The sequence below is a fragment of the Dipteris shenzhenensis genome, chromosome 33 (genome assembly GCF_047967505.1).
Source record: "Dipteris shenzhenensis isolate YYH24624 ecotype China chromosome 33, Dip_SZ_1.0, whole genome shotgun sequence".
NCBI classification, from domain to species: Eukaryota; Viridiplantae; Streptophyta; class Polypodiopsida; order Gleicheniales; family Dipteridaceae; genus Dipteris; species Dipteris shenzhenensis.
In genome coordinates this window covers 13310038-13321862 of record NC_141628.1, presented here as the reverse complement: position 1 = coordinate 13321862, position 11825 = coordinate 13310038, and the positions used below count along the sequence as shown (strand labels likewise).

Genomic DNA, 11825 nt, shown 5'->3' with positions numbered 1-11825 from the left:
CGTCTGTGGTGGAGGCTAAGACCAATCGGCGTGGCAGTTAATTACCAGCCACCGCAATGGCACGCAATTACTCAGCTTCCAGTTACCACCACTGGCGATGGGCTTGGATGCATGATTACTACGAGTGCAATTACCAGTCACCGAGCTTACATGCTCATGAGGAGAGTACTAGAGTGCATGGTAATGAGGGATTAGATGTGATTGGGCTTCATGATTTACTTTTGTGAGAATTACTGCCCGATGGTGGTGGCTATCATCAGCCACATCTGTCGTGGCTACGATTACGGTGCCACTGCTCACCCACCACCACACTTAAGCATGCATGATCACTACGAGTGTAGTAAAAATTACTAGTCACCGGGCTCACATGCTCAGTAGAGTAATAGAGTGCATGGTAACCAATGATTACAGCCACGTCTGTCATGGCTATGATTCCAATGGGCTGGCAGTTAAAATTACCAGCCACCACTCACCCACCACCGGGCTTAAGCATGAATGATCACTACAAGTGCAGTAAAAATTACCAGTCACTGGGCTCACATGCTCAGTAGAGAACTAGAGTGCATGGTAATGAGTGATTAGAGCTTCATGATTTACATTTGTGGGAATTATTGCCCGGTGGTGGTGGCTCTCATCAGCCACGTCTGTCATGGCTAAGATTCCACCAAGAGGGCAGTTAATTACCAGCCATCAGAGTGGCACCACATGGTGTCTTCTTCATGATAATTACCAACCCGTCTAGGGTGGCACCTAAGATTCCACCACGGTGGCCTGCAATTAATATGGATGGAACCCCCGGCTCCAGCCAACCACGGTGGCTCGAACTTTATAATATATATAAGATCTATGTCATTTGGCATTTTACTACGTTGCTCGAATTTGACCACGCTCTGCTACTTTGCTCCACACGCTTTGCTACTTTGCTCCACACCCCTTCCTTAGCTCTTTTCCGCCCTTACTCTACTTTACTCCACGCTCGCTCCTCAAACTCTTGTCACTCATCTGCTCCCTTGGTCATCTATTGCTCACCCACTCAACTTCAACATGCCTACTACCACCCCCCCTTGATGCTCTGTGATCCCAATGTTATTTGCCTTCTCATATAAGGTGATTGCATTGCACTCACCTGGAGTAGAAATGCTAGCAGTAGTTGAGACCCTTCGTTCCCACAATCGATTCCCCACATATTTTCATGTCACCACCTTAGATGACATGCTCATAGAGGACCTCTTTATGGCTATCCTGTATGGGTTCCCCCTAGATGTCGACGAAGGCCTCAATATTTTCAGAGCAGAGTACTCTCGACTTGTTGGGGGGGGCGTAATCTTGGTCCTGGCAATGTGCATGGTCTTCGACCTCTTCATCGTATCCTCCTTTGGCTCCCTAAAAATGTTTAATGCAACAAGCTAGACTAGCAAAAAATTGAGTTGTACAAATTCCCTCTTGCTCAGACGAGGCTCTCAGCAATGGCTGGATGCAATCTTTTGGCCTCTCAATGATCTTTTGGCTCACTCGATGTAATGTTTGGTCTCTAAGGCATTTATGTAATCTCTTTTTGTTCAATTTGAGGCTCTCAGTATACATTGTTGTTTTTAACTTTTATATTTGAATGGTTATGGCCGCTACCTATAATCTTTTGGCCTTTAAGGCTCTCAGCAATTGCCGAGTTTTTATAAATGTAAGATCCTCTGTTCAATTTTTGCTCGGTATAAGTTGATAATCTTTATATAACATGTTATTGGACATAGATGTACATTGTAATCTCTTCTACTCAATTTTCACTCGATAATCTGTACTTTTTCCCTCATTTATATTTACCGCAACAAGGACCAAAATACCAAGAAAGAAGGACTACAATTTCCTTGGTTTATGACCAAAATAGCACTAAAATAACTCCAACGACCCCACCATTGTGGCTCCATGGAGATACATCTAGAAAAATACAATCAAACTTTCAAAAAATGCAATTGACGATATGGCCCTTGAGGGGTCTCCTCTAGGGGCAAGGACCATATCAATGTGCATTATACAATATGTAGGATGCCACTAGATAGAAATGGCATGTCAATGTGGTCCTTGTCCGTAAAGGGGACCCCTCAAGGGCCATATCATCAATTGCATTTTGCTTGGTTGCACAACGAAATACATTTTCCTTGGTACACAAATATATAACTCAAAGAATCAGCGCGGTGTCTTTCATAGATCTCCTTCTGTTTGCCAGCGCACTAGTCCTCATAGACCTCCTCCTATAATACGTAAAAATAGGTAATGGAGCTATAACTCCAAGAACCAGTGCGGTGGTCTCTCCTAGATAACCTTGAATTCTGGGCAATGACAGGTTGTCAGGCCAGAGACTGTGCTAAAGCAATGCTCAAAATGATAGAGTGCGTCTCATTATTATGCCAAAAACCAATACGGTGGTCTCTCCAAGCCAACCTATGATTTGCATGGGTTGTGGGCAAAGATGCGACAACAGGCTGCACGATGACATGTGGTCAGGCCAGAGATTGCGCTACGGTGGTGCTCAGAATGATAGGCATCTAATTATTACACCAAGAACCAACGTTAATGATGCACGGGTACGATGGCGAGTGATAGGTGGCAAAGTTGCGGCAAAAGGCTTCACGATGATAAGTGATCAAGCGGCATAGGCCAGAGACTGCACTACGTGAAGTAGTGCACAGATTCCGTGTGTTGAGCTATGCGGTGTTCAGAACAAATAGATTGAGTCTCATTATTACACCAGTGCACCTTCATGACATTAGGAAAATTTTCGGCGAGAGCGTGGGTCCGCACAAAATTCAAATATTCACCCAGGAGCGCATTGCTGCGCGGCCCCAAAATGGCCTCGAAAATAGTTTTGCGATTGGCTACACCCAAGCAAACGTTGACTCGAAATGTGTTTTTAATTGTTGCCAAATGGAATTTTGTTTTGTTTGAGCTTTTTCGTTGTCTCCTTGGAAAGTGCTAGGAATGCCCCCTTGCTAGCCTTGCTAGGGAGAGAATTGCATTTGGGCTGAATTTTACGTTGGTTAAGTTGACCTTTAGAGCCTTTAGCTTGCTTGCTTGCACTTGCACTAAATTAAAGGATATTTCCAGGCAAACCCTTCTGAACGCTATCTACCAACTAGTGCTACTATGATTGAATGACCCATTTGATGTGGAGTTAAGGGATTTCTAATTGTTTTAAAGCTTTTACGACATTAGATGTTGATTGGATGCTTTGCTTTTTATGTTTGTTAGCACTTTTTTTTTGTTATCACCACCCCTACAAGGGGTGGGCTATAGTAACGATTCGGGTTGATTTTCACATGGCAACCAGCAGGACCGGTTTCACTTGAGTCATCTTGAAACTACATGGTATCCATGTGCCTTCCTCACCTCCCACCATCTCCTCGGCCTCAGCTTTCCCTTTCGTTTGTGTTGAAGACATTTTGTTCACCCCCTTAAAACATTGAAGGTCTATATGTCATAGTTTAACCTCCTCTTGAAGAGTTTTTAGGTTTCTCCCCCGTGAAAACTTGAACGTCCCTTGTTCATTATATGTAATACAACCTCATCTTGGTCTTCCCTCTCTCATCTATTCATCTTTATGTGTATTAACAATAACTACCCATGTGCAGCACAAGGGATTTAGAGTCCATCCCCATACCTTCCTCGAATGTCGATGTGGCTACCGGTAGAGTTGGAAGATCCATCTGCCCAATTGCATGACGGCTCCATTGGACAAAATCCTCTACCAACATGCCCAATTCCAACAAAAGAGTAACCTCGAAATGGAGGACCTATAGAGGAGGAGGAAAACCATTCAAATTGCATCGTGCATTCGGCTAACTGACAACCCACAATCGCCAGAATTAAGGATCAGACTTAAATGAGACACTTGTGGAGGGCACCTCCAAAATCGCCCAAAAGTGTAGGAAACACTTTTGTGTAGCAAGTTCTACCACCTTTACATGGGATAAAGAGAGTGTGGAGAACAAACGCATTTGTTTTGTTCGATATGCAATCATGATTCAATGTGCAGCTTCCAATTGGAAAAGTTTAATCGATCTACAAACTTAGAATTTGCAAACTTTGAAAGTCTATCTCAACTTCCATATCATTTTTAATAGGAACTTGGTTAATAAGATGCAAGTTATATAGAAATCACAGAGTCTTGCTCATATGTAGAATAGAATGTATTGATTTGTGAACGTGTCAAATACATAGTTCTTGTGCATGACGGTTACCAATCGGTGTGTACCTCTTGGCATCATCTCGTGGGTGTATGTGTGATGGAGACCTTAATCGGTCTTACTTATACTCCCCCGTAAGATCAGTAAGGTCTTAAGAGTAATAGAGTGTGGAACTTTATTTGAATTGAGATGCAGCCCTGTTTGTACTGCTTCGCCATTTGATCGATATGCCATAATGTATACAAGTATGCAATTTATATTCTATCCCGGATCAACATGAGTATGAATTCAGCTGCACCGCTTGACTGAAGTCAAGGAACTGCATGTGCAACTAGAATCCTTTTTCATGACATTGACATTGATGAACTTTACTCCCCCTCGAGGAAATGAAAAAGATGAGGACTTCATTGACTTCATGCTTAACATTGCTGGTATCTGCCTCTTCATCTGTATTGTGGATTGTCTTCTTGGTCGTCTAAAATGTTGGCAGGATCTTCTTCTTCACCTGCACCTTCGTCATCTTGCTCAACTATCAGTGCCTGCTTTGTATCCTTCGTGGTGACTGTTAGTGCCTGCTTCACGATCTGAAACTGCTTCAGCGCCATCTCCTGCATGAGACGAAAAATCTTCTGCATGTGCAGGATTGACTTGTTCATTGGCATCTTCATTTCGATCTGTTCCGTCTCTTCAGTGTCTGCGTCATATTCTATTTCGTGATTATCAGCTTCTCCTTCCACATAATTTGTAACGGCTTCATGTTCTTGTGCACCGCTCTCTTTGCAGCTGTTTGCAGCCTTGTGGTCTTTATCCCGATCTTCGATTTTCTTGCCACGATTACAATTTTGATCTGTTTCATCTTTCTCATCCTAATCGTCAATGGATGCGACCGATTGTAGGAACGCCAGCATCATTGTGAATGCATTCGTGCTCATCTTCATCTTCAGCAGCATCGTCTGTTTTATTGCCAGGATCTTCTTTAGGAAATTCATTTGCAATGTTACCTTCATGGTCGTGGGTTCCAAGTTGATGCGCTCGAGTGTTGGACTTGTCGCGTTCATCTGGCGCCTCTTGTACTCTCTCGCCAGGGTGAAAAATGGTATTGATCGTCAGGCATAGAAGAAGCAATGTCTTCTTCTTCACCCTTCGATTTGCCTGAATTGAAGGAAATTTGACTAATCGCCCGTCCCTATGTTGGCTTGGGACTTTTCGGGACTTCTTTTTTAGGTCGCGTCCCTCCTATTTTGAGGGAGAGTTATCGGTTCTTGGGTCGTTGGACCCGTCTTCTTGATTGTGCCAAAGGACCAAGGCATGTTGACCTATGGAGTGTTGGTGGACTTTATCCAATGGATCCTTTAATAACAATTGCTCCTCCTATGTTTGAAAATTTTACAAGTTTGATTCAATACATATTAGATGGTCAAGGCTTACTAGGCTATTGTAAATGCATCGGCCATTCCAATGTTGAAGCATAATTTGCCAAAGTTGACTTGTTGAGGATGGAAGGAGAGATTGAGAGACTTAAAGACGCCATGCAAAATCTCCATGAACAACTAACCTAAGAACAAAAAAACTTGCTAATTTTGAACTTGCAAAAGTAAGGTCATGAGAAAATCACAATGTTAATTGAGCAAGAACTATTCGCTAATCGCAAGGGTTAACCATGGACTCACTTGCTTTTGATCCATCAAACATAAGAACACATGGCCTTGTCTACACAGCTCTATCACGAGTGCGAGAACAACCAAACAACTTATACCAGCTCCATGAAATACAACCAAAAAGCATTAGAGTTGGCTGTCTAGTGTTGCAAGAAATGCAACGTTTGCAAAATCAATCCATGTGGTCTTTCCAGAGAATAAAAAACTCGGAGGAAAGCAATACAATCTTCCTAATACAAAGCCTCAACACACAGTCCTTAGAACTACGCACCTAAACAAGATTTGCTGCATACCACAACCGTAATGAACACAACAATTCTTCGTTTGCAAGGAACACATGCAAAAAACTTGGCTCACATTGTGCTGCCAAAACTGAAACATGTCGCAACAATGGAAGGGCTAGGCCCTCGGGGGGGTCACTCATCATGAATATGTAACCCTATCACGTGAGTTCAACATAAGGATATTTTTTATTTCTAAAATTTACATAAATAAATATACACAAGGGACTATTTAAAATAGTTTTGGAAAAAATTTACAGATTTGTATAGAAAAGGGGTACATTTTATTAATGAAAAATTTTACAGATAAGGGATTTTAAATATAGGCCTTGAACGCACGTGATATAGAGGGTTTATACATAGTGACCCCCCTGAGGCTAGGCCTCAGTACGCATTTCCATGAGAACATAGAACTAGTGGGTGTCAACACTAGTTTGGTAGCATAAAAGGACATAAAAGTGTTCTTTTGAGGTTAATATATCACAACCTGTTGTAGATGTGTTTTTTGGTGATTTCCTCTCTTGAGCTTAAGGTAGACTCATAAGACTATTATATAAAAATATAAGGAGCACAAAAAACTATTACATATGATTACAAAACACTCACAAATGTATGGTAACACAGTCTTTTACCAAGATAGTACTCAGAATTGAAACTTTATCTAGCATGCCTGAAAATAAAATTGATTTCAGATGCAGCAGCATATGGATCCATGATAAACTGCATATCCATGTTTGATTGCCACAGGAAGCTAATCTTCTTATTGAATGCATTTGTAAAGATGTCTTTTAGTTCACGTTTTAAGAATAATGTTGGTTTTGATATGGAAGCTCTCAATGAAAGGATATATGTTTCCACATTGATGTGTAAAGAGTCTAGCCAATGATAAGTTCTTCTACCAAACTAGTGTTAAGACCATATACAGACAAGGTTGCGAATGCCTCCTCACACTATTGAGGAAAAACAATAGTAAGCAAATAGCCGTAATAAACATTTACAAATCCCACAAACAAAAACTCGAGTGTTCTTTGAAACTCTAAACAATCTATACGATGACCTGCCTCACAACATTGAAACATACACACTGGATGACTTCAATATTAACTACCACTCCAACTCTCAAAACACATGTGACCTTCTACAATGTATGAAATCAAAGAAAATGAATCAACTTCTCATGACTCCGACAACAGTCCATGGATCCACTATTGATCACATATGGGTCACGTCCAAGGTTACCACAAACAACCACGGGTCACTCTTTATATAGTGGTGAGACCACTCCCTCATATACACTTCGGTATCCTAGCACTACAAAATCAAGTGCAAATCATAGTCGCTTCACAAAAGTAATCTAAGGCAGGCCAATGAACATTGTTCAGCCGTGTTTATATTTATGTAAATAAAATGTTGGGGCTTTTTATTTGCGTACGTCAGGCATTGTCCGAAGGACATAATGTGCTCTACGTGACAAAGGAGCAGTAGGCGTGGTGTCTGAACGGGAGGCTTTGTAGGAGGAAGTTGCCAAAGTCCAAAGGATCGGGAGGCGAAACTTAAGGTTTGAAGAGATGGCTGAAATCAGTGAGGATGTAGATGGAAAGCGGCGCCGGCCCTTTAGGAAAGCAATCGATTCGAAAGAAAGACAAGAACAGAAAGGCCACGGGCCAAATCTTGTCCAGATCCTCCCTCCACGCCTTAAATCTTGCGCCCTTGCTATAGCTGCCCATTCACATTTCCCTGGAAGTTTCCGTTTACAGTCGTCATTGCTTCACGCTTTTGTAGTTCTGAAATTTTGGATCGTCGGGCCACCCCCCGTTGCATTCACTGCTTCCCATTGCAGCTTATTGTATCAAGCTTTCCGTTGCTTGCGCTTTTAGCCCCTAAGCTCTTGCAGCTTGTGGGTTGTCAGCTTTGAGCCGGCTGCTTGTGGTTCTCTGAGCCTTTAGCTTCTACGTACTTCTTATTGATATTGCTTCATCCCTGTTGGTTTTTGGTCTCACAGTTGGCAGCTACTAATTATCACCAGCTGCAAGCTTCTATCTGTCCGAAGCATCTGTTGAAGTGAATTGCTTCATCCCTGCTGGGTTTGAGCCTGGCCAGTTGCAACTACTCTCACCGGCTGCAAGCTGCTATCTATTCAGCTCCTGCTTCCTTCTGGGTTTGGGTTTTTGCCGCACATATTATTAATGCGTTGCACTTGCAATCAGCTCCCTACGCCATCGACATCGACCTTGAGTTGCATTCCCACTCTTTGCGTTTGGATTTTGTGTCAAACCAGCTGCACCGACAATCGCAGGTGTACACGTTTTAGCATCATCACCAGCCGTAGCTCTAATCACTGAGATCATCCTTTCTCCTTCATGTTTTGTTGCAGCTACAATCACAGCTCCTGGGTTTATGTCTCTCAATGCTTCTTAAGTTCTTCTGCAGCTCTTGCTGCCCGCTTTTGCTCCTGCATGGCGCTCAATATTGAGCCCGTCCCAAGCCCCCACACCACCACCTTTGCCGTCCTCCAAGATCCTCCAAAGCTCCCATATGGAGAATCATAACCACAACCACTACCACAGTCATAACCCCGTTCCCCTCTCCCCTCCCCCTTTCCTCACCAAGACCTACGACATGGTCGACGACCCTCTCACCGACCCCTTTGTGTCCTGGAGCAAGAATCGCAACAGCTTCGTCGTATGGGATGTCTACGAGTTCTCTCGCGTCCTCCTGCCCAAGTTCTTTAAGCACAACAACTTTTCCAGCTTCGTTCGGCAGCTCAACACTTATGTGAGCTCTGCAAAGCGTTTTGTCTTTGTAAATTGTCTTAGCGTTAGGATCTAAATGCTTTATTGCTGTTATGATCAGAGACAGCAATAGAACCTTATGCACCTAGGCGATAGATACGTCTGTCGTTGTATTTCTTTTGCTTGAAGTGTTAATCACGTGCGAGAAGCAATTCAATGTGATAAAATGGTGGCAGGGCTTCAGGAAAGTTGACCCAGACCGGTGGGAGTTCGCACACGAAGGATTTTTGAGGGGCCAAAAGCATCTTCTAAGAAGTATACATAGACGCAAGTCAGCCTCCGCGACTCCGCAAACAGTAATAGTTCGTTCTTGCCTTGAGAAAGAGGGGGAATTGGACCGTCTTAGAAGGGACAAAAACGTCCTTATGCTTGAGCTCGTTAGACTTAGCAATCAACATCAGAGTACACAGCAGGAGATGAAATCGATGGGGCAGCGTCTCGAGGCTACAGAGCATAGCCAGCGGCAGATCATGGCGTTTCTGGCCAGAAGTATGCAGTGTCCCGCCTTTTTGACCCAATTTGTCAAGCAAAATGACCATCTGGAGGGGGTGCGTACGAAGAAACGCCAGTTGATGTATAGCGAAGAACTAGGTGCAGGTGATGAACCGGAGGATTATGGGTCGTCGTCTGAGGTAGATGTGAACCAGCACAACACCCTATCAAGCGAAAGAGACGGTGTGAAGCTCTCGCGGTATCTGGATGCTGAGGTTGATATGCCTCCTGTGCAGTTGAAAAACCTAATGGAAGAGATTGGAACCGGGAGCATGCGTGAACTCGATGAACAGCAAGCTCCAAGCAGTGCGCCAATGGTTGTGGACGTGAAGATGGAAGATTTGGTGTCCCCGGAAGTTGATAGGAGAGTGCTAAGTGTGGATCATTCAGTGACGGACGAATGCCACATTACTGATCTGATAGCTGAGCGAGGTCTAGGATTAGAGACAGGGACGGTGGAATTTCAGGACGACAACGTCATCGCAGATGCAGTTGATCAACAATTCCAAGCTGGGGAGAGCGATCTGTTTTGGGAGCATTTACTAGGGCCAAACACACAGGTTCCAGAATCAGATGCCGTGAAAGAGAGCAGGGCCTGTGTGGGAGGTGCTTTGCAAGAGAGAGAAGTGGCTTTAGAAGCCAATGAGTGGTGATAGGCCGATCTACATGGTCGACCAGACCTATGAAGAAACAATTTCTGCCAGCTACCTCATTCTCTCGTGTGCAACGTTTTCATGCAAGGTGATTTTCATGCGGATTATCTCTGCTGCCTGGGATGTTTTCCTTTCCTCAATTGTGATTTTGTCCTAACAAGCAGGGCTTCCTTCGTCTTTGGGTCGTAGTTTACAGTCTTGTAGGGGATATCTGCCTTTGGGTCGTAGTTTAGATTCTTGTAAGATCTCTACCTAGTGTTCGCCTTTGGATCGTAGGTTTAGAGTCTTGTAGCGTCTCTAGTGTCTGCCTGATTATATAACTGGCGTCTTTTCTTTCTTCTTGCATGAATCCTGATTATACCTTTAAGCTGTAGCGTCTCTTCTCTGGACGTACAGACGATGCAGGTCATGCGTAAGCTTAGATTGTTGTGTGTGTATACACTCTCATGCAGATTATTATTATCGCATCTGCAAGCGTATATATATACTCTGATGCAGCATATGCAAGCTTAGATTGCTGTAGATTTGTGCACGTCATGTAAGGATGGAGTTGTTGATGTATATATACGAGCTAGAAATTTTCTGCATTTGAGATGGTTGTTATAATCTAATGTTTTCGTGACAAAAGATTTAATGTTTTAATTCGTGACGAAAAAATGTGAAGTACCAGGGGTCTTACACACGGAATATGGATGAGAAGACAAATAAAACTGACTCTTTAACCTTTGATTAGCCTTGTCTGTACATAAAATGAACACAGACATGCTGATGAGACGATACAACTGCTTGATGACTGTAGCTGAAGCTTCGATCGACACGTCGAAGAAGAAGCTTCTGTCGTTTGCGTAAAGTAAGACCGATTAAGGTCTCAATCACACACACGAGGTGATGCCAAGAGGTACACACCGATTGGTAACCGTCATGCACAAGAACTATGTATTCGACACATTCACAAATCAATACATTCTATTCTACATATGAGCACGACTCTCTGATTTCTATATGGTATCAGAGCCCGAGCTAGGCCCAAACCAGCCATGTTTCCCAACGTGGAGAACCATCAAAAGGGCACTCCTACGCCCTGTGCAAGCGTGCTTCGGCAGCAAGCAAAAAGAGGAAGAAGACGTCAATGTTGACGCAGACAAAGGCAATCTCCTGCCTCAAAAAGGAGATAAAGGGTCCAAAGACCTTGGCGCAGGCCGCCTCCAGCCAAGCCATGGAGAAGAACAAGGCAAAAAGACCCTGAACGTCGCAAAAGCAAACGAAGGCTCTCTCCTACCCACAAATGGAGACGCAGCTAACAGAGGCCTGCACATGGCGAAACAACCGAAGACCCTCAAGAAAGGGCAAAATCAAAAAGCAGATGACGATTTGCCAACCCCCAGGCTAGATTAATACAGTCATATATAATGAATCTAATATCTAAACTAATCAACCTACTAGCAAAACAATTGTATTGGGAATTGTGTCAAGCAGGCAGTGTTTAAGTGGTTGTTCCCAATCTGGAACTCTCTTGTGATCTGTAATATTGGTGTCCATTTTTGTGATGTCTCGTGATTGTACTTTTTATTATGCTCAGCACACGCTTTCACACCAGTTGTGTTGTAAGTCAACTCTATTTACAATATAGGTGGCTTGTCATTTGTGTTTGATCCTTTGAAGCACCCATCAGCCCCGTTTATGATACCATTAGCAATGTCGAAGTTGCCACATCAAATTTCAATTATCATGCTCGTTTTAAGCTTGAGTCCTGTGTTTTTCTTCCATCCAT

General features: G+C 43.3%; 1 protein-coding gene across 1 annotated transcript; it reads left to right on the top strand.

The window, feature by feature from the left end:
• The first annotated feature begins 8652 nt into the window (after window positions 1–8652).
• On the top strand, window positions 8653–10054 carry LOC147879716 (heat stress transcription factor A-2e-like). Its single transcript, XM_087371441.1, has 2 exons — window positions 8653–8892; window positions 9086–10054. Exons 1-2 carry the CDS (start codon window positions 8653–8655, stop codon window positions 10052–10054), a joined length of 1209 nt encoding a protein of 402 aa, XP_087227567.1.
• The last annotated feature ends 1771 nt before the right edge of the window (window positions 10055–11825 follow it).

Coding starts and splice junctions, on each gene's coding strand:
- LOC147879716 (XM_087371441.1), top strand. CDS start 8,653: ATGGAGAATCATAACCACAACCACTACCACAGTCATAACCCCGTTCCC. Junction 8,893..9,085: donor TTCGGCAGCTCAACACTTAT/GTGAGCTCTGCA, acceptor AAATGGTGGCAG/GGCTTCAGGAAAGTTGACCC.